The sequence below is a fragment of the Apis cerana genome, linkage group LG2 (assembly GCF_029169275.1).
Source record: "Apis cerana isolate GH-2021 linkage group LG2, AcerK_1.0, whole genome shotgun sequence".
Lineage (NCBI taxonomy): Eukaryota > Metazoa > Arthropoda > Insecta > Hymenoptera > Apidae > Apis > Apis cerana.
Window position 1 is genome coordinate 13,236,021 of NC_083853.1, and position 21,974 is coordinate 13,257,994.

Consider the following 21,974-nt stretch of genomic DNA (forward strand, 5'->3'; position numbering starts at 1 on the left):
ATTTTAGTCTTTATTATGTTCTAATATTACAAAGTCATTATATTAAGGATAAGAAAAGAACACGAACTTTAAATCAATTTTTTCTAAAAATAAGATTTATTAAATATCGAGACAAATCTCAACTAAAGTGTAACTTCTTATTATTATCTGTTTATTTGTTCAAATATTTTTATAGTTAAAAATTTAAACTTCTAAAGTTATTCAGCAATAGCGATTATCATAAAGGATATTTTAGAGAGGTAAATTTAGTAGGATCATAAATAAGCAACCAAAGGAAGTCAGACCCCGAATAATTAACAAGATTTTTTTTATACAACAAAATAATCCTTTTCTAGTAGTAACTGTTTTTCTTCTTTACCCAATATCATCGGGATTATTTTTGTGTTGGTATTATGTACATTATAATCAACAATTTTATATCACACAATTTGTACACCTAACTAAATTGATTAATCATTCATTATTTTTATGAGACCTCGTTTTCGTGCTTTGTAAAATCAAATAGGAGATGATGCTTCTAGAAAACAATGTATCGAATACCTTTTAAATGTTTTTACAAAGTACAAACGGTATGAAATTTTCAGTTAGTCTTGTGCATATCAGTATTACATTTCTGACATTTCTCTGTCATGAAACACGATTGCACTCGATATTATTAGGAATGCTACTATATCATATCTCGCCTCTAACTAAACTGATTATATTAAATATGTACAGTTCTTGTTCTCTTTTCGCCTTAATTAAAATTTAAAAACTAAATACACGCATACACTTATACAGTCACACATTATAACACATATCCTTTAACTTATACGACGTGATGTTTGAAAGTAAATGAATGTGATTAATTTTTTATACCACATTAGTAGATCAAAGAAATATTCAGATAAAAATTGTGCATATGCATTGAAAAAAATAGAAAAGTAAAATACAGAAAAATGAATGGTATAATGATAATTTAAAAAAAAAATCAAATTATAATATTATACATCACGTGATATAAGCTGCACAAATATGATGTACAATGCATCAATACTTAATTTTAAGTAGCACTAAACAAATTCATTCAAATCACACTCCCGCACATACATATTTCAAATACATTACGTACACTATTTACATAATTGAGCAGAGTCCTGATAACTCTTGCCCTCTTTCCACAGGAGGTAAATTTGAAAGTTTTCTACCTTGTAAAGCAGGTTTAATAGAAGCAGGCACCAAAGGTTCTATTATTTCTTCAGTAGATGTTTCAATTATAGATTTTTCTTTTTCCTTTGATTCTTCAGGTTCTTTATTAATACATAATGGTTTCGTAATATTAATTTTAATTCGAGATGGCGCTGTCGGAATTGCTGCAGGTGTAGAATCTAATTCTACATTTCCGTCTATAGAGCTCTTCACAGCAGCATATGTTGTGTCAACTGTTGCAGGTTCGGTTATTATACTTTCTTCGGGATCTATTTATGAAATTATTTTGAAAATTTTTAGATAATTGATATATATATATATATATATACATATTAATTTTTTAAAATTTAAATTAAAAATTATAATATTAAATATACGATATATACCTGGTTCTGGTTCAATAGGTTCTTCTTTAACTTCTACATTAGTAAAATCAAAATGTTCTTCTTCTAATTGTTCCTCAGGTTCATCAATTGGTTCCTCTTTAATTTTAATATTTTTAAAAGATTTATCCACATTTTCTGTTTCTGGTATTTCTGTTTCAATATTTTCTTTTTCTATACTTTCTATATCAAAATCTTCTTTATTATTGTATTCTAATTCTTGTTCTTCTATTTTTTCATTTTGTTCAATACAATCTATATTATCTTCAATTATAGTTTCCTCCTCTTTATTATCTCTTTCAGCAGGTTCTTCTGATATATTATCTTCTATTACGTCATTCGACGGTTCTATTATTTCAAATTCAGTATTTAATGCTTCCACACTTAATTCATCAGTCTTATTATCCTCTATAAACGTTTCATCAGAGCTTTCCTTTTTTTCATCTTCCATTTCTTCAATTGTTTCTTCAAGCGCTAATGCAGATTTTTCCAAAGCTCTCTAATGATGTAAAAAGAGCAGAGTATTAATATATTAATTTTGATAAACTAATACATAGTATTACGATATACCTATATACAATATATATGATATAATAATAGAAATATATAATACAATAAACGTGCAACAAAATTTAATGTAAATAATATTTTTTATCATTTTTTAATTTGTATAAAATATTAAAAAAATTTAAATTAATAATTTAAGTTACTTATATCATAAAATAATGTATGTATTCAATAAAACTCAAATCTTACCGAATACATATAACCAGTGATGTAACATGTATGACTTTTATTCTTATTTATCTATAAAATGTTAAAAATCAATTCATAATAAAAAAAAATATGGTATATAATTTCTATAAAAATAATTTAAAAGATTGAAAAACTAAATTAAATAAAATATATATTGCAAAATTTACATTACATCTTTCACTGCCTAATTCCACTATATCTATAAGTGCGGAAATTGTCTGAAAGTGCAATATATAAATATGAATTATTAAAAAGCACATACCACGAGACTCTTTTCCTATTTTTTTGTAAGAATGCAACAAATGGAAAATTCGTTAATAAATTTATATCGATATTTAATTGATTGAAAATATGAAAAAATATTAATATAATATTGAAAATATGTGTATAAAAAAACAAAACCAACCTTGTAATCATCGAGACACAATGGATGATAATTCTTTCCTTCAAAATTAATTGCTGGTCTTAAATGCCATTCCTCCTTTTCTTCATTATAAAATTGTTCAAATGCATCATGACACACTTGACATCTAGAATCTTCATCAGTTCCAGTAGGAACACTAGGTTGTGCAGCTTCTTGAGGAGAATCCTCTGCAGTAATACCTTCTGTATCAGCTGTTTGTTTTTCAGTTTCAAACCAACTTTGTACTATTGCAATAATGTAAGTATAATTAGATATCTCGTTACATAATATAAATTATAAAAAAAATCATTAATAAAAAATCATTTTTTACCTCTATCTTCTAAATCTTCAATTTCTTCAAACTGTATCCAGTCGCTTACATCATAATACCAAGGTCGTGAATGAGCTTTCCTTGCAGAATCTCTTTCTCGTCTATTTTGTCTAAAATGCCAATCTAAATGATGACTATACCGAGTTGCCAATTCCGGTGCAAATCTGGCACCACAAGAACTACATTGCATACCACTGTATAATGCTGCTGCAATAGCTGGTTGTTTACTAAAATAAAGAATATTTTCAATTAAAAAAAAAATTGAATTAATAATTATTTTATTAAAATACTTACACTTTAAGCGTCTCTGGTTTATCAAATGAAACTGGAATAATTTCTGGTTCTTTCTTTTCTTCCTCTTCTTGTTTTTTTTGTTCAGAAAGATTTGATACAATACCAGTTTCAACTAATCTCTGGAACAATTCATTCATATTTAATGGCAATGATAATGGTGGAGCAGCTGCAGGTGGATTTTCTGCTGGTTCAGCTTGATATGATAATCCAGATGATGGTGCCATTGCAGAAGGTAAAGCGGAAGATAACATATCTAATTGCAAATCTGGAACAAAACAAATTTTCGCTACAAGTCTAATGCAATATTACGCAAAAGAATATATTATATTTTCTTTCAAATATTACTATATTAATATTACATGCATAAGATATATACCATTTTATAAATATAATATTTACCCGGTTTAGGAGTAGATCTAAGATCTGAACCATCTTGCGATGTTGATTCATGTTCAACGGCAGAGAATTGTGTTGGTGTAGAAGCTGTATCCACTTTCGGTTTTTGTGTCAATAAAGGTGGGGTAGGTGGTGCTTCAATAGGTTCTTCACCTTTCATACCTGCAATCTTAACATATCCTGGTCGGACACCTCTAGGTAATACCGAAAATCTTATAAAATGTTTTTTATCTCTGACTATAATAGGTTTAGGCAATCCTCCAAATTCTACTTTAAATGGTCGTCCATTTAAAAGGACTGTTTGTAATGAATCTATAAATTCAAGCGTATGAGGTTTTCCTTCAATTTCAAATCTGTAAATGATATTATTATGTATTGAAACGTTGTTTTATATATTTTTAAATTACTGCTTATAAAAATATGAATATAACTTACATTTGAGGTTTTGCATCTAAAAATACAGGAACCATATTACGAGCATTAATAATAAGATTAATTTTGGCAACTACTAAGTCTGTTCTCTTTACAGTACCAATCTTAACAAGGGGTGGAGGTCCTTCCAATTTGACACTAACCTTTTTACCACCAAGATCTACTGTTACAGGCATACCACCGAAATAACATTCATACCATTTATCATCAATATATAATTCTCTCGTCGGTGCACCTAATTTAATTCTGAAAATAATAATAATAAATAAAGTTTAAATAAATATTAATAATATTTTTAATTAATCAAAAAATAAATAAATTAAAACAAAATATTATTTTGCATAAATACATACCGATGAACTTCACCTTCATAAATAAATTCTTTATATTGATCATTAAATGCGCAAGTTATAGTGATTTTATCGTCGATTAAAACTCGTCGTATACCGTCTTGAAATCCGATTTCTCTTGGATCGTCCCAATTCATAAAAACAACTCCAGTTTGACCATAATATCTAATTTCACGTGGTATATGTTGTATATCTATATCTATAGATTTCATAGTATCTCTTGCAATTTCATCCAATAATTTTGGATCTGGTGGTGGTAATTCACGACTGTGAGGATTTGGATTCTTTATCATTGTCGTAGTATAATTTTGATCACTATCTTCAAGATCATATTTTGAGGATGAACTTGGTGATACATTTCTTGAAGCGTTCAAAGACATATTTGGATTTGATATAAGATTCGTCATTGGTCCATTATTCATTATCATTCCAGGTCCATTCATTCCAGATAATGACATAGGTGGATTACCCATAGGTCCGATCGGGCCATTAGGTAATAAATTTGACATAAGTGGCCCATTCGGTCCTATAGGTCCCATCATTCCAGGTCCTAAACGAGGATTTGGACCCATAGTATGATTAAAACCTCCATGATATTGGTAATCTGGTCGCATTGGACCGAAATGTCTTGGATTCTGCCATGGACCAACTGGTCTAAAATCTGAATTAAAATGTCCTTGTGGACCACCATATGGAGGTCCTGGTGGATGAGCCCATGGTCCTGGTTGCTGCCAAGGTTGAGTTTGCCATCTAGGACCATTTGGATTTCTTGCAATAGGATGATCTTTATTTCTAATCATTTCTTTATCAGCAGAAGGACTGAATGTAGATGTACGATCTGATGAACCTGTTATATCTAAATTTACACCTTTTTCCCATACAATAGAACCAACTTCCTTTTCTTTCCGTTGTGCAGCTCTTAATTTTCGATCTTCACTCATATGTAAAACTTCTTGAATAAGAGTATTATATTGAGTTTTAGTAATAGTACCTTGATTCAATTGTTCAGCAGCTTGTTTCATTATTATTTCAATATTTCTATCCTCATTTTTTTCAGGTTTATCATTTTCTCGACCCCGTCGACCCGATCTATTATCTTGATCTTCATTCGATAATGTTCTCCTTCTTTCTTTAGGATCATCTGGAAGTTTGTTATAAAGCCTGAGTCTACCCAACCTATCTCTGTTACGATCTCTGTTATCCCGCTTATCATCATTATTATTAGCTTGTTTTTCTCTATCATTCTTTGATGGTGTTTTTAATTTTGCCCAACTATCTTTACCATCTTCACCAGATATTACAGGTGGAGGTGGTGTAGGTGGCCGTCCAGCTTTAGGATGAGTCAATGTTCGTAAATCAACATCTTCATTTCCAAATAATCTATAAAATAAAAAAATTTATATTATAAGTTAAGAATAACATTTTGTATAATTGAAAAGAAGAAATAAAATAAAAATACACACGCATCAAATTTTTCAGCTTTTGTTTTCTTTGCTAAAGCAGATTCCATGTGTTCTGAAGTTTGTCTTTTATTGGTATTAACTGGTGGTGGTAATACACGTAAATCTAAGTCCTCTTCTGAAAAAAATTTTGAAATAAAGTGAAATAACTCAAATATTATACAAGTATTATATGTATATTTAATTTTACCAATATATAGGATCATTGCATCCTCTTTTGCATGCTAGTTTTATATCTTGAAAAACGAAAAATATTTGTTCGAAACAGAAATAAAGAATATATTATTTATAAATAAGATATTTTAATGCTTCACCCTTAAAGATTTAGAGTAATATTACAGCTGAAATTCTTTTGACACTCAATATTTAGGATTAAGGATATTATAGGAATCATACATCATATAAAGTAACTCACCATTAAACAATGAAAAGTACTTGATATGTGTTTATAAATAGTTTATATTTGTATTGAAAAACGTAAGATATTAACTCACTCTTTTCTAATACCGAAGTGGCTGCACCTGGAAGAGGTAGAGTTGCTCTCAAATCTTCATCCTTGCTGGATGATTCCACAGTTGGTTCCACAGCAGTTTGAACGTTTCCAGCATTTGCTGGAGAGCGTTCGGGACTAAGACTGCCATCCTTATTACGCCTTACGTAATTTCTTTGTCTAGCATTTGGTCTGATTTCTTTAAATGTAGGTGGATGAGGAGGAGAGACTATCAATGAACCAGATTGCTCCTCCTCAGTAACACCACCAGAATTATTTAAAACTGAATTGGATTTTGCATCGTTACGCCTGGGAATTCTATATGGAGGGCTTGGACTGCGCTTTCTCGATTTTGTATTCTTTTTTCGATTTTTACAGGTTTGAAAGGATTGAGGAGAGGTGCGCGAAGATGGTGAACTGTCTCCACTGTCTTTTTCACGAGATTTGGATCTAACAGGACTGGCATCTCTGTCGACTTTCGGTACTTTACTCGGAGATGTTTGAGGTTGTTTAGATCGCGATTTATTACCTACTTTTCTATGCGAGGATTTCGAGGAAGCGGAAGATTTATCGATTGTCGATGACGAAGAACTTCGAGAATTCGAAATCTTTGAATCTTTCGACTTAGAATCGTTACTCCCACCTCCTCTATTACCCACGGATAAAGAACTATTACTACCCACAGATAGATTTTGAGAACCTTTGGAACTATTACTGTTTAGGTTACCACTACTATTACTAGACAATCGAGGGTCTTTCTTTTGACTTGTTCGATGCGACACAGCATCTTTATTTGCGTTACCACTGAAATTTTTATTATTATTATTATTGTTGAGGTTCGTATTAGCATTATTGTTATTACTAGCGTTTAATGTCGCAGTATCGGAGCCGGCAAGATTTGTCGGAGACTTGTTGATAGTGCTAGTCACAGCCTGTTTCGAAAGTATCTGCTGTTTTAATTGATCTGAAAGTACAGTGTTTGTATTTGCTGCTAACTGCGCTTGGGCTTCACCCCGCGAATCCTTTTGAGTTGGTGTACTTATTCGCTGACGAGGATCCACACTTGAAACTGATATATCTTGAACCGAAGTAGTCTTTAATCTTGGATCACGAGATACAGGTTTAGCTGATGCCACTGCTATACTACTAGCTGGTGCAATTCGTGGACCATTATTTATTCCTGCATTTTTTAGAAGTGAAGCTGTTGCTGCTGGAAACTAAAAATTAAAAAAAAAAACATTATAAATAATATATTATAAAATAATTTAGTTTTACTATTTAAATAATTACTGAATAACTACCTGTTTAGCTACTTTGGGTGCTTGGCTTGGCACAGTAGTTGCAACAAGTTTTCCTTGTGTGATAGTTTCTGTGCTTGATGTAATATGTGTTGTAACTGTCACCTATAAATAAAAATAAATAAAATTTAACTATAATTCAAATATATAATTAAAAAACATTTTGTGACTTACCAGTTCAGCTTTTAAATTCCCAGCTTGTTTATCAAGTTGCCGTTGTTGTTGTTCTAAATTAGCTTTAGCTTGAAGTAATTCTAATTCAATTTTTTTCTTTTGCAATTCTATCAGTTCTCGTTGTTTTTTTAATAATTGTTCTCGCATTGCTGCTTCTGTAGGTGTTACTGGATCACCTGGTGGAAGCTTAACAGGTGCTACAATTGGTTGTGAGACAATAGATGTTGCTGATTGTTGAGGCTAGAAATAATATATATAAAAATAGATATATTTTTTGTTTTATATATATATATATATATATTCTTTTTTTTATGTTTAAAATTATATAATTATATCTATCATAAAGTTATTAAACTAACCATTGAAAAAAAACGAGGATTAACATGAATAGATCCCGAAGAAACACTAGTGGGAGAGGCAGTGATTGGCCAGGCAGGATCAATACTTTGCACTCGTACATCTAAAGAAAATAATTTCTTTGCTGGAAATACATCATTCCAGGTTTGCCTTAATTTCCACATACTAGCTCGTGTATTCTCATCCACCTGTATATTCATATATTTATATTATTTTGATTTTTATATTCATATTTCTTTTTTTTTTCTTTTTATAAGAAGTTAGCTTTACACTAAAGACAGTATAAAAATAAAAGTACAATAACCTGATATTGACTAAATAATTATCTTATAGACCTATGGAATATAATGCAGTTTTGTATTTGCAATTGTATTCTATTAAAATACAAATATAATATCAATACATTAAAATTTGTAATATAATAAGATATATTTCTAAAAACATTTTACACATATTAATTAGAAAACATACCTTTTCAAATACTCCACAAAAAGTGTTTACAATATTTTGAGTGAAGAGATTCAAATATGCTCCATTAACATTCTTCACAATTGAATCAATCAAATAAAGAACAGGTAATTTGATCTCGCTTCTCACCTATTAAAATATATATTATAATTTATATTAACAAATTTTAGCCATTACTTCATATCATAATAAAGATAACAAATACAATTAAACAAAAAAGAAGAGGTGATTATATAAATAATTACAGTGTATTGTGCAATTTATTATAATCTATGTAACTTTATTTATTTTATTTATTTGTTTTATCTTAAATAAGAAAAAGTATGAAATACAGCTTCACTATTTTTAGCAATATATAATTTATAAATATTTGAAATAAAATGCAACATATAGATTTTCAAAATTTCCTATTCTCTTATATAATACAAAATTAATATTAAAGTACATAACAATATAAATTAATTTTAATTAATTACAATAGATAAATAACCTTTTGCAAATGATTTTCAACAGCTTGAACAATAGCTGGTGCATGTTCTATATTATCTTCAGCCAGCATAGTAAGCATATTAATCAATGGTTTACTGTTGATCGTCAAATCAGACAATGATGAGATGTACTCATCTGCTATTTCCTTAGATTTTGTTGATGTCATGATGTTGTGTTGCCAGTTGATAAATGCAACAAATCTTCGTCAAATTGACAGTGGTAATCAAACTGTGACACACAAAGAAATAGGCATTAAAAATACTAATATGCTTTTTAATACAGGAAGGCAATAAAATAAACACAATCTCTTATTGACTTTTTATTGAAGTAACATATTGAATGACAAGAATTTATCAATATTTTATGATGCAACTTCAATAATTATTGTAAACCAATCTTAATATAGAAAAATATTTTATATAAAACTTCTTTAAAAATAAAGATTTTATTTTTAAACATAAGAATATTAAAAAATATAAAATTACAAAAATTATCCATATATTAATTGTTTATAAATTTACATATATATTTTTATAACTTTGAAAAGAAATAATAAAATATTAATTGAATAAATAAATAAGTGAATAATTATTCTTTATTATATTGTGATATTATAATAAATATTAGAAAATTTTAATATACATAAAAAATAAATAAAAAATTTTAAATAAAATAATTTATTGTATAAATAAGAAATTAATACAAAATCTTTTTGCATTATTTTTTGATTTTCTGGTTAGGCTAGTTTCAATGAATAAATATATAGATTAAAAATATTGAGTACATATACAATTATTCAAAATTTTGTTGTCCTAAACAAATTAATCACAATTAATTAACTTAAAACATCATCTTGAACAGAAATAGTACATTACTATATTCTATTTATATAATATTACTTGAAATCTTTTTACAAAAGATTGAGAGACGTCATATACATATCGATTTTTTCTTTCATTTAACAATTATACACTTTCCAAAAGCTTTTATTACACTATTATTGCAATGTCCATGCACGTTCTAGAAATTTAGCACAAATACCTAAGTGTATACGAATAACTAACACGCATCTGGATTTCCTTAACGCTTGACGAGCAAACTTGAACGACATTCAGTATTATAACTTCACGTTCTATAGTGAGCTTTATCAAGAACACTATAAGTGACACTAGTTTACATTTACCTTTTTAACGCATTTCGAAAAAATAGAAATATCCCGAAACACGATTATTTTGACTTTTCGCGATAATCACGCGGACACTACTGCTACGCCAAACGGGATATCCACGTAAAATGGCTACCATTCCTTTGTACCTTCTAACGGGATTACAGATATGTAATACTCATTGTGATTGGACAAATTTCTTACTCTGTCGGTTGAATTTTAGTAAATGACCAATCATATATTCCCTTATAGAATACAACCAGTTTGCTTAGTATACTAGAATTTTACAATTATCCGCGCGTGTCGCTAGTGGCGAAATAGAAGTATATAGGTGCATTTTCATTGTTACGATATTTATATAAGAAAAATTTATATTAAACGATAAAATAATATGAAATTAAAAAATATTCAAATTTAATTTATTGAGTTATTGCAAATATGATAAATATTTATAGTTTGTTATTGTTAATTATGTAATTGTTTTAAATGTATAAAATTTTTGTTATATTCATAAATATTGTCTATAAAATTATAATTTATATTATTGCAATTAATATATAATAATATTTTTAACTTTTTAATAAATATTTCATAAATATAATTTTAATTTACAAAATAAAATTTAAAAATAATATTATAAATATAGAGTCTTAAAATTTATATACATATATACATATATGTGTATATATGTGTGTGTGTACAAAACTAAAAATTTCATTATTTCTAAATCATGATAACGTCATAATTCAATGGCGGGGTCGAGAGAAAACGTCATTTTGACAGAATGGCAGAAAGTCTAGAAAGTCAATTACAATTTATATTAAAGTACGTGTTTTTATTTATCTTATAAAAATGTAAAATTGTCTATTCAATAAATCGTAAAAATAAGAAACAGAAAATAATGTCATAAATAATTTCCTTTAAAATAACTAAAAAAAGTGAATTTCATTAAACGAAATATATTATAAAATTTTATTGCGTCGTCAAAGTGAACGGTTGCAAAAATTGTACGTGTCGTGTTTGCAAATGCATCGTTAGTTTTACACAGAGTTCCTGACCGTAATACGGTACGGATGTGATGGAGGATTACAAATTTCTCTTTAAAGTTGTACTCGTAGGAAATGCGGGTGTCGGCAAGACTTGTCTCGTGCGCAGATTTACCCAGGTATATATGCATATACATATATATTATTAATTAAATCACATTATTTTTTAAAACATATTTCTTTATATGTTTTACATACTTTTTGTGTATATTATTCCATCTGTTTTTATAATTATATATATATGGTTTTTATATTTAAAATATAATATGTTTATATATGCGCTTTTAATTATATATATTTATCTTGTAGGGATTATTTCCCCCAGGTCAAGGTGCAACAATAGGTGTTGATTTTATGATTAAAACTGTAGAAGTAGAAAATGAGAAAGTTAAGGTATGCATATGACATAATATATTATGATTCATTCGATGTTTAAATATATCTTTTTAGAATAATTTTGTCTTATTATAATTAATGTTGTTTTTCTTTTAGCTTCAAATCTGGGATACTGCTGGTCAAGAAAGATTTCGATCAATAACACAAAGTTATTATAGATCAGCTCATGCTTTGATTTTAGTATATGATATTTCTTGTCAACCTACATTTGATTGTTTACCAGATTGGTTAAGAGAAATTGAAGAATATGCAAGTAACAAAGTTCTTAGGATATTAGTAGGTAAGTAACATCTATATTATTATAATGATATATTATGTATTAAATATAAATAATTATTTTAGGTAATAAAATTGATCGAGAAGACAGAGAAATACCAACACATGTAGGAGAAGATTTTGCACAAAGACATGGAATGTACTTTTTAGAAACTTCAGCTAAAGAAGCAGAAAATGTAGAGCGATTATTTATGGAAATAGCTGCTGAACTCATGGAGGTAAAATAAATTCTTTATCTAAATTAAACTTTTATTTGGAGAATTAATTAGAATCAAATTAATATATTATTTTAGCAAGCACGCAGTAAAGAGCTACCTAGATATGAAACAAATACAACTTCAATAAATGGAAAAACAACATCAATTGGTGATACAAGTAATTGTGGTTGTAGTAGACTTTCTTAAGTAGCTTTTATATCTATGATTAAGTCATTCAACAAATGCATAATTTCAGTTGCTAAATATGTATGTAGAATATTATCATACAGTTTTTATAGAATGTGAAGATTGAATTGCAATATTAGTCAATCTTCTATAATTAAATGAAAAGAATTTTAATATTAAAATCTTTGATATTATATGTTAGCATCTAGTGTTAACTTGAGCAGAATTATTGATAATTTTGTTGCAAAAAATATTTAATATCTGAAATTAAAATGAACTTTAAATATGTTGATATATATTTGTCTCTGAATTTGTTTTTATAAATACTGACTGAAGTTTTTATATTAAAATATTTTGATTGCATTTAAATAATAAGTTAAAAACATATTATTTGATGTTGTATCCATAAATGGAAGTTTACTGTATATTTTATAGTATTTTTTGTTATGTCAGAAAGTACAAATAAGTATTTCATATTTGGTGACTGAATAAGAAGTCATTATGAATATAAGGTTTTTACTAAAAATTATAAGCCTAATATTGTCCAAAATTTTCCCAGATTTGCAGTATACATAAATGTTTATAATACTGCTTTAAATCAACTGAAGTAAACTAAAATTTGATATTAAAATGCAAACATATATTTATTTATGTTATCATAGTTAATGTAAATTATTATAAATAATTTTTTATTTTATCATTGCTTATTATAATGGGTGCGCAAGATTTTCCTAGTATATTATTAGCATTTGCACAGCCAAAGTTTTGTTGTATTTTCTAAGATTTTATATTTATGTGCAATTTTTAAATAATAGATAATTAATGCTTGTTCCATCTTTATATTATTTAAAGTTTATAATTTATAAATTTTTATTATTATTTATAAATAAGATATTGTTCATACAATCAATAATATAATTTTTTTAGCACATTGTTCTAGTCTTTATATCTTTTTATATTTTACAAATAAAAATTCACAAATTATCTCATATTTTGTACAATTATATTATAGAATTTTGTAATTATATTATGTGATAGATCACTACTATTTTTTACACATTTTTATAAAAAAAAGTTAAGTATTTATCTTTTTTACTTTACATAATTTAAAAATTAAATAATTATAAAGTAGAATCACATATATTCTTTTCAAATATATTTAAAATTATTTATTTGTGTTTCTATTGATATTTACCTCAGATAATCTATATTAGTATTAAATTATAATAATTATCTGTAGAGATATAAAACATTTTATGTAATTTTTTGTTAAGAATATCATATATTATGATATATAAAAATTGTTGCGATTCTAATATAATTATGCTGTTCTAATGAATATAGTTTTAAATTTTGATTACACTTCTTGTGCAATAATATTTTATTAGTAACATAATTTTTAAATAATACAGAATGCAAAATTTATGATAAAATTTTATTGATAAAAACATATCACTTTAAGTACAGATAAAAGACAACTATAAAGTCCTGGATTTTTTTTAATTTATCTAAAACTTAAAAATATTTCATAAAAGATATTAAATTTATGTATTATTTAAAATGTAATTTAATATATAAAAATATTATATTATTTAGAAATGATCAGTTTTAAATTTAAAAATTGTTACAATAAATGATAAATAATTTTATTTTATTTCAAAATATTTTTCTTATGAAACATTTTTAAACAGCCTGCACTTTATTTAGTTGTGTTTTATGTGTTCATTTTATATTAGCATATATTATATTGAAATATTAAAAATAATCAGAATACTTTTATTAAAAATATAACTTTTTCAATTGATAAAATCTTTAATACATTTCTGCCATGTAAGTTTGTTGTAAAATTTTAAGATATCCATTTAATAATATTTATATAAATAAATATAAATTGAAAAAATATATATTTATTTAAAAATTATTCCTTTCAAAAATATATAAATATATAAATAAATATATATATATATATATATATATATTAAAAATTAAAAATACTACATTAAAATATACTACAAAAATACTACATTAAAATACACTACAAAAATACTGCAAAATACTACATTATTATATAACTTATTTAAATAATAAATATACATTTATATTTTCATTGTATATAATGAAAAAAATCATTTAGCTGTACTTGTTGAAGGGATAAATCAAATAATTTTTTTTGAATAGATAAATTCGACGCATCTGAATGAGCCTGACTGGAGTGACAATTATTAATATATATACCACCACAGTTTTCAATTGTTTTATTTACAGCTGCATATATAATAGATATAGCTCCTTGTTTGGGAGTCTGAAAAAAATATTTTATTACTCTTTATTTTAAATTTTTATTAAATTTTTTAGTTATAAAATAAATATTAACATATTTACCTTAAAAATATATTGATAAAATGATTTATATTTCCAAACATAGCAATGTATAAAAAGTTCTGTAAATACTAATCCAGGATGTACAGAATAAACTTGTATATGATACTGTTTTTCTTTTAAAAGATTTTGTAGGCCTTTTGTGAATATTTCTTGTGCTAATTTACTTTGTGCATATGCATATTTAGTGAGGAATTTGTTTCTATCTGAAACATGAAATTTTCATGAATGAGAATATGAATTGCAAATGAAAACTAAAATAAGAAATGTAAAAATATGATAATACTTACTATTAATGTCATTAAAATTAATTTTACCTAAAAGATGAGCACAAGAAGTAACATTAACAATTCTACTACATTGTTCAGGAAGTCCACCAGCTTTTAATAATGGTAAAAGTTCAGCTGTTAATAAAAAATGTGACAAATAATTTACAGCCCATTGTTGTTCAAAATTATCCACTGTTTCTTGATAAGGACAAAACATAACACCCGCTAAAAAACAATTAAATAAAATTGATTTTATTTCAATTTTATATAAATTTTCATATAATTTTTTATATTATTCATTTTCTTTACCATTATTAATTAAAATGTGAATTTGTTTGTAATCTTTTTTTATTTCTGTAGCAAATTGTTTTACAGATTGTAAAGATGAATTATCAAGTTTATATATTTTTGCTTTACCAGTATTAATACCAGATTTTCTAATTTGGAGAATAGCTTTCTCACCTGCAAAAGGTGTTCTACAAGCTAAAAAAAAAAATTGTATATAAAATATTAAAAAAAAAGTTTAATAAATAAATGAGATATAATTAAAATTTTAAGCCTACCAATTATCACTTCCATATCAAGTTCTAAAAATGCTTTTACCACTTCAAATCCAATTCCTCTGGATCCTCCTGTTACGATTGCAATCCTTCCTGTCTGAGGTAAATAATCTTAAAAAATATTTAAAAGATATAAAACATTTTTATAATGAATATACATATATATAAAAAAATATAATTTTTATTTGTTAAAAATATTTGTTAAAATATTATCATTTATTTTAATTAAATTGATTTTATTTATTTTTAATTAATTTTTAATTAAATTGATTAAATTTAGTTAAATTTAATTATCAATATAATTAATTTAATTTATTAATTCAAATATTTTTATCTATTATTTTAATTTATATCATTTGAACATTTTTTTATATATAAAATTTCTTATAAAAATAGAAAAGAATCGATTTTAGTTATATATATTATTTTCAAAATATAAAAAATATAAAATATCTTATAAATATCTATAATAAATATATATTTATTATCTTTAATACTTACCATTCTTATTATTTTTTACATTTATCCAATCATTTGTGAATTCTTTAATAACTAATAAAAAATATTTTATCTCGCAAATAAAACTTTCGATTAGAAGAGGCTTTCGTCGTAGATTATAGTAAATGAAACTTATAATTATCACACAGATTGAACTAATAAATAGCATTCTGGTAAATTTATCTTGTTTAATTAAAAAATTATAATTTTTTTTTTCAAAATAAACTATTAATCTAATGAATATAACTAAAGTGTATATATAAATTTATATATAATAACTTTATAATATAATATAATAATACTTTACACCTTGATGTATATTTTTCTATCTACTTACTGCAATTTTAATACCGTTATTTTATAATGTTTGAAATACGCTAAATTAATTATAATATACACACTTTATTTATTTATTAAGAATATTTTTTAAGATATTTTAATTTTATATTTATAAAAGAAATAAAAATTAATTTAAATATCGTTATTCGTATTAATTTTACTTAATACGTATTAATTTTACTTAAATGATTTTTAATGTTTTATGTAACATTATTATACAATAACTATTATAGTATAATACGTGTACAAAAATTTGTTTCACATATTATATCTAACTTTTTACATTAGCAATATATTATATATATTAATTTAGCAATATGATAAATGAATTATAAACGCATAAAAAAATTCATTTTTAATTATTTCTTTATATATTTTTAAATGTTTCTTAATATATAATTTTATTTAATTTTATTTTATAAATATTTTTGAATTTATAACATCATTTTTCAAATAAAAAAATATATTTAAAAGATATAATAAATATTTAATTAAAATACATATAATAGATTTATAATATATAATATATAAAATAAATATATAAAATAAATATTAATAAATATCTGAGTGTCATATATATAATGATTGCATTAATGAAAGATTATTATTTTAAATTGACAAAGAATGTTAAAAATAAAATGATTTATATAAATGGCGTATTCATTTTTATTAAAACAGTTTTATAATTCAATAAAATGCCAATAGAGTACGTCAGACAACGAATCATGTACACCATCTAGTAGAGAAATTAAAAATCTTAAAGTCGAAACTCAGAATATTTATTAAAATACTTGTGAAAATTATAGATCTGTAGATAGTGAATTTACTTATTAAATAATTTACCTTATATTTGTTACAATTTATGATATAAATTCGTGTGAGTGATTGTAAGAATTGAGATTTTTATTAAATAAACAACTGTTTAACATCATATGAAGTAAGTTCGTTTTAAAATCTTGAAATTATTCATTGGTTCAATGGAATAAGAATTTTTGTGTATAATAAAAAATTATGTTAAATATTTTTTAAAAACATAAACTTTTATTTATATTTTTTAAGTATAAGTTTCAATAATATAAATTTGTATTTGTTTTTTTTGTAATATCGATAAAAATAATGAGAGTTTAATTATATTTAAAATACTTTATTAATATAATTTCTCATTTACTGCTTGTATTAAGTGCTTTCGCTTTAGAAAATAGGACATGATTTACATTTATCATTATTATTTTTGAACATTTTTTTCTAAAATAACAATATATTTAAATATTTTTGTATATATAAATATTTTAAATGTAATAAAAAAATGGAAAAAAAATATTTTAAAAAAATTTTGCATAAAAATTGAAATTTCAAATTGAAAATATAAATTTATTTTTAATATATAGAATGGCAGATACAGCATCAAGCAATTCAGTACACATGGAAAAAGGTTGGGGTGCTTTGAGACAACATATCATTGACAATAAGATTAAAGCCGCATTATGGGTTACAAGACTTTTCACTATTATATTTACTATTGGTTATATTATTCAAATATTTGGGTATGTTATTTTAAACTTTTGTTTTATAGATGGAAAAATGAAACTTCATATTTTATATTTCAGCAATCCTTATAATATTTATTATAAAATATTAATGAATAATGCAGCTACTAGTGCATTACGTCTTCATCAAAGAGTACCACATGTTCAACTTAATAGACAATTTTTAGAACGTTTATTTGTTGAAGATTCCTGTCATTATTTATTATATTCTTTAATATTTCTTTATACAGCTCCTGTTACATGTATCCTTTTTAATATAATAAATAGAAAAATAAAATATTTATATTTTTATACATTTATAATATGTAATTTACGATTATTTTTCTTAAATATTATTAATTAGTGGTATTAACTCCTATATTTTTATTTGCATTAATGCATTTTGCTAGTGATTCTCTCACATTGCTTGATGTAAGTAAAAAAATTTTGTTTTGTAATGCTGTGTCATCTTATTTAATTATAGTATGATGTGTAGTAATTATAATAATTATACTTATTATATATACTTATTATTTTATACATCAGTGTTTAGGACAAAATAGTTGGTGGGGAGCACGTCTTTTAATATCATTAGTAGAATTTCAATCACGAAATATTTTACGATTGTGTGGATTATTTGAAATAATTATTTTGCCATTCACAGTTCTTCTTGTATTTACGTATGTATCATATTATGTATCATATATATATTTTTTAAATTTAAATTTTTTAAAATTAATTTGCAAAAATATTTTACAGGGGCCGTGCTAGTTTATTAACACCATTTATTTATTTCCAATTCTTAAAATTCCGTCTTGCATCACAAAGAAATCCATTTACTCGCAATGTTTTTTATGAAATTAGAAATGGTTTAAGTTCTGTCTCAAGAAAACCAACAGTGCCAATTATAATACGACAAATAATTGAAGGTCTACTGTCACTTACACAACAAATGGCTCCTCTTCGTCAGTAACTTTTCATTTTAAAAAGATGTATTAAATTATCGAAACAAATTTTCTAGGGTTTAGGGTCCATATAATAATAATTTCATATAATAAAATGACAAAATGAGTGCAAATATAAAAACTACAAACTTATGTCTGTTACTCAAAATGAACACAAATGAAAACATAATTTTCTGAAATTTTCATCAATATTTGTACTCATTTTTGAATGCAGTAAATAATAACATTTTTGAAATTGTTTCATACAATTTATTAATAAATTAGATTTAGAATTTATTTACTAAACATTAAAATGCATATAAATATAATATATAACTAAAATTTTAATATTTTATCGTACATAATATTTACAATAAGATTTTAATTATGTGATTCTAAAAAATTTATAGATTCTCAGTGAATATATAGTAAAATGTGTTTGTTATAATGAATTTCTTTAAAATTTATTCTATATAGATTTTATAGATTCCATATTCATATTTCTTAATTTTTTGAATTTCAATATCTCTATTTTCTTATTATTCAATATTATGAAATCAACTTTACATTATGTACAAGAAATATGAAAATATTGATCTATATATATTGTATCTTATTTATTAAGATATTTTTAAAATGTTTAATTTTCGTTTATATCGATCTTATTTTTTTCGGGGAAAATTTAATGCAGGTTAATATGTTATATAAACAATATAATATAATATAATATAAATTTTCTATTATATAATACAAATATGGATTATTCCATAAAGCTTTTAGTAAAGTAGTATTTAGTTAAGTATTATCTTAGTCTTAGCTAGTCTCGAAAAACATTTTAAGATAATTCTATCGGTAATGAATGTCATTTACAAATCGTGCTAAATACTAAATTAAATTTAAATTTAATTGTGAAATTTTCATAAACATATAAAAATTAATTTTTTTTTTGTTATGTTGCATTTATAAAAAAGAATGTTCTTACTGTATTTCTTTCTTTATGTTATTATTATATTAAAGAGAAAATAAAATATTTTCATCAAAATAAATCAAATAAATATAAAAAAAAAAATAAAATATTTCTTTTAAAAGTTTATTTTCACTTTTATATAAATTACACTGCAAGTGGTATTGGTTGTGGTAAATCCTTTGATGCTTTTACTTCAGATGTTGGTTGCGAAGGAAAAACTTCATCTTTTGGCTCAACAATTGAAACAGAATCTGGAAGAGGTTTTTTAGGACCCGTTTTGCCATGAGGATCATATGGGAGCATAATTTTTACTTTGATACCAAGTACACCTAATACAAAACATTAATTTAAATTAAAAATTATTTTTATTTTTGATTATTTTTCATTGATTTATTGAACATACCTTGTCGAAGAAGTACATGACGAGTTGCAGTATTAACATACTCATTAGTTGGTTCTCCAGAATGAATCATTAATCCATCAACAAATTTCATTGATTTTGCTCTTTGTCCACGTAATTTACCACTAACAACAACTTCACAACCTTTTGCTCCTGATTCCATAATAAAACGAAGTACTCCATAACAAGCTCTGCAATTATACAAAAATAATATACAAAATTTACTAGATAATAATATGATTTATACCTTCGTACAGCAAGACCTCCAATTAATTTAAAACGTAAAGATTCTGCTTGAGCAATCGCACAAAGACCACGTGTTGCTACTTTTTCGGCATATAATTCAATATTTTGTGTTTCTTTGAAATTAAATCGTTTTTGTACGACAGAAGTTAATTCTCGAATCCTACGACCTTTTTCTCCAAGAACACTTTGCGTATGAGTTGCCAGTAAGATAATTTCTGTACGATGGGGAGTGACGCGTACTTCTACTCCCGAATATCCATCTTCTGACAATTCACGAGTTAAAAACTCATTTAATTCAGCTTTAAAAACTCCATCTCCAACAAACTAAAAAAAAAAAAATTATTCATTAATTATTATTTACTGTACAATTTTAAAAAATTCATAAACTAACCTTAAAATTTGTTGATATAAACAAATTTATACAATGTAAAACATAACTTTATTAATCTAATTTATTTAATCTAATCTAATAATATATATAATATATTTCACTATTTATAAAAATAAGATATTTAGAATATATTTATAATATAAAGATTATGATCATATCAAATCAAAGAAAAACAGCTGAAAGTATCCATGTCATCTATAACTTTCACATGTCATTCATTCCTATTTTATAATAAAATACTTCTTATACAACTTTAATTATTATAATCGACATCATATTTTTATAAAATGTTAGTTATAAATTATAGAAATTCACAAACCTTTCTCTTCTTTGAAATGGAACGGTTATCCATGTTTTATGCTGACGATACAAAAGGCATCGAAAATCCAAAAGACCCAACTGGAAGCGGAAATGATGTTTGTATATAACATCATATTAGTGTTAAATAAACATTTACGATAAAAAGATATTACTTAAAAATATTAATTATTTATACTACTTTTTTTATAAAAATAATTAATATTTTTTTAATGAAAAAATATGAAAATTAATTTTAAAATTAATATGTTACTAGATTCGTAGAAAAAGTACTAGATAGTTGAAATATCACACACATACACATACACACATTCGTAATACAATGAAATATTGAAGTGTACTTTTTAGAATATGTAATTATTTTTAAATAAATATGCAAACGATAAATTTATTATTAGATAACCTTTACACTGAAATATATACCTGATGTGTATTTATTTCACACATAAAAAAACAGATATATTTGTTTAATTTTAACATATATATATATATATATATATAAAAATAAAATAATAATTTAAATTTAATAAAAATCGATTTAAAAATGTTATAAGATAATAAATAAATATTATAAAATTTTATATATTATATTTATTATCAAC

General features: G+C 24.5%; 5 protein-coding genes across 8 annotated transcripts; 2 read left to right on the top strand and 3 right to left on the bottom strand.

The window, feature by feature from the left end:
• Nucleotides 1-77: 77 nt before the first annotated feature.
• Nucleotides 78-10,595, bottom strand: LOC108002858 (uncharacterized). 4 transcript variants are annotated; one of them, XM_017064797.3, is made up of 17 exons: nucleotides 10,453-10,595; nucleotides 9,271-9,497; nucleotides 8,784-8,909; nucleotides 8,315-8,500; nucleotides 7,956-8,195; nucleotides 7,785-7,886; nucleotides 6,488-7,700; nucleotides 5,997-6,111; nucleotides 4,537-5,913; nucleotides 4,187-4,429; nucleotides 3,755-4,104; nucleotides 3,356-3,620; nucleotides 3,062-3,288; nucleotides 2,734-2,975; nucleotides 2,590-2,604; nucleotides 1,575-2,070; nucleotides 78-1,457 (listed from the first exon to the last, which is right to left on the bottom strand). In XM_017064797.3, exons 2-17 carry the CDS (start codon nucleotides 9,433-9,435, stop codon nucleotides 1,117-1,119), a joined length of 5,703 nt encoding a protein of 1,900 aa, XP_016920286.1. In that variant the 5' UTR covers nucleotides 9,436-9,497; nucleotides 10,453-10,595; the 3' UTR covers nucleotides 78-1,116. The 4 variants fall into 4 exon arrangements, with proteins under 4 accessions (XP_016920286.1, XP_061927315.1, XP_016920287.1 ...); XM_062071331.1 differs by having other exon boundaries at nucleotides 5,997-6,108; nucleotides 10,311-10,579; XM_017064798.3 differs by having other exon boundaries at nucleotides 10,311-10,579.
• A 564-nt stretch (nucleotides 10,596-11,159) lies between these two features.
• Nucleotides 11,160-13,061, top strand: LOC108002728 (ras-related protein Rab-30). The gene is made up of 5 exons (XM_017064556.3): nucleotides 11,160-11,599; nucleotides 11,790-11,873; nucleotides 11,973-12,156; nucleotides 12,219-12,370; nucleotides 12,446-13,061. The coding sequence occupies exons 1-5, from the start codon at nucleotides 11,513-11,515 to the stop codon at nucleotides 12,554-12,556; spliced, it is 618 nt and encodes a 205-aa protein (XP_016920045.1). The 5' UTR covers nucleotides 11,160-11,512; the 3' UTR covers nucleotides 12,557-13,061.
• A 1,361-nt stretch (nucleotides 13,062-14,422) lies between these two features.
• On the bottom strand, nucleotides 14,423-16,812 carry LOC108002893 (retinol dehydrogenase 12). The gene is made up of 6 exons (XM_017064873.2): nucleotides 16,245-16,812; nucleotides 15,747-15,854; nucleotides 15,493-15,666; nucleotides 15,205-15,408; nucleotides 14,918-15,120; nucleotides 14,423-14,837 (listed from the first exon to the last, which is right to left on the bottom strand). Exons 1-6 carry the CDS (start codon nucleotides 16,408-16,410, stop codon nucleotides 14,640-14,642), a joined length of 1,053 nt encoding a protein of 350 aa, XP_016920362.1. The 5' UTR covers nucleotides 16,411-16,812; the 3' UTR covers nucleotides 14,423-14,639.
• A 408-nt stretch (nucleotides 16,813-17,220) lies between these two features.
• LOC108002894 (Krueppel homolog 2) lies at nucleotides 17,221-20,124 on the top strand. Its single transcript, XM_017064874.3, has 6 exons — nucleotides 17,221-17,517; nucleotides 17,969-18,124; nucleotides 18,188-18,369; nucleotides 18,471-18,538; nucleotides 18,653-18,786; nucleotides 18,866-20,124. The coding sequence occupies exons 1-6, from the start codon at nucleotides 17,513-17,515 to the stop codon at nucleotides 19,077-19,079; spliced, it is 759 nt and encodes a 252-aa protein (XP_016920363.1). The 5' UTR covers nucleotides 17,221-17,512; the 3' UTR covers nucleotides 19,080-20,124.
• Nucleotides 20,125-20,126: 2 nt separating this feature from the next.
• On the bottom strand, nucleotides 20,127-21,531 carry LOC108002895 (small ribosomal subunit protein uS3). The gene is made up of 4 exons (XM_017064876.3): nucleotides 21,374-21,531; nucleotides 20,665-20,987; nucleotides 20,421-20,608; nucleotides 20,127-20,346 (listed from the first exon to the last, which is right to left on the bottom strand). Exons 1-4 carry the CDS (start codon nucleotides 21,404-21,406, stop codon nucleotides 20,162-20,164), a joined length of 729 nt encoding a protein of 242 aa, XP_016920365.1. The 5' UTR covers nucleotides 21,407-21,531; the 3' UTR covers nucleotides 20,127-20,161.
• Nucleotides 21,532-21,974: the final 443 nt, after the last annotated feature.

Excerpts from the sequence above, each read along its gene's own strand:
- LOC108002858 (XM_017064797.3), bottom strand. The coding sequence starts at position 9,435 with ATGACATCAACAAAATCTAAGGAAATAGCAGATGAGTACATCTCATCA. Across the intron at positions 3,289-3,355 it reads AAACCAGAGACGCTTAAAGT|TAAACAACCAGCTATTGCAG; the intron begins GTAAGTATTTTA and ends TCTTTATTTTAG. Across the intron at positions 2,976-3,061 it reads TGAAGATTTAGAAGATAGAG|TACAAAGTTGGTTTGAAACT; the intron begins GTAAAAAATGAT and ends TTATTGCAATAG.
- LOC108002728 (XM_017064556.3), top strand. The coding sequence starts at position 11,513 with ATGGAGGATTACAAATTTCTCTTTAAAGTTGTACTCGTAGGAAATGCG. Across the intron at positions 11,874-11,972 it reads TAGAAAATGAGAAAGTTAAG|CTTCAAATCTGGGATACTGC; the intron begins GTATGCATATGA and ends TTTTTCTTTTAG. Across the intron at positions 12,371-12,445 it reads TAGCTGCTGAACTCATGGAG|CAAGCACGCAGTAAAGAGCT; the intron begins GTAAAATAAATT and ends ATATTATTTTAG.
- LOC108002893 (XM_017064873.2), bottom strand. The coding sequence starts at position 16,410 with ATGCTATTTATTAGTTCAATCTGTGTGATAATTATAAGTTTCATTTAC. Across the intron at positions 15,855-16,244 it reads TGTAAAAAATAATAAGAATG|ATTATTTACCTCAGACAGGA; the intron begins GTAAGTATTAAA and ends ATATTTTTTAAG. Across the intron at positions 15,409-15,492 it reads TCACATTTTAATTAATAATG|CGGGTGTTATGTTTTGTCCT; the intron begins GTAAAGAAAATG and ends ATTGTTTTTTAG.
- LOC108002894 (XM_017064874.3), top strand. Across the intron at positions 18,125-18,187 it reads TATATTATTCAAATATTTGG|CAATCCTTATAATATTTATT; the intron begins GTATGTTATTTT and ends TTTATATTTCAG. Across the intron at positions 18,539-18,652 it reads ATTCTCTCACATTGCTTGAT|TGTTTAGGACAAAATAGTTG; the intron begins GTAAGTAAAAAA and ends TTTATACATCAG.
- LOC108002895 (XM_017064876.3), bottom strand. The coding sequence starts at position 21,406 with ATGGATAACCGTTCCATTTCAAAGAAGAGAAAG. Across the intron at positions 20,988-21,373 it reads CCATTTCAAAGAAGAGAAAG|TTTGTTGGAGATGGAGTTTT; the intron begins GTTTGTGAATTT and ends TTTTTTTTTTAG. Across the intron at positions 20,347-20,420 it reads TCATGTACTTCTTCGACAAG|GTGTACTTGGTATCAAAGTA; the intron begins GTATGTTCAATA and ends GTTTTGTATTAG.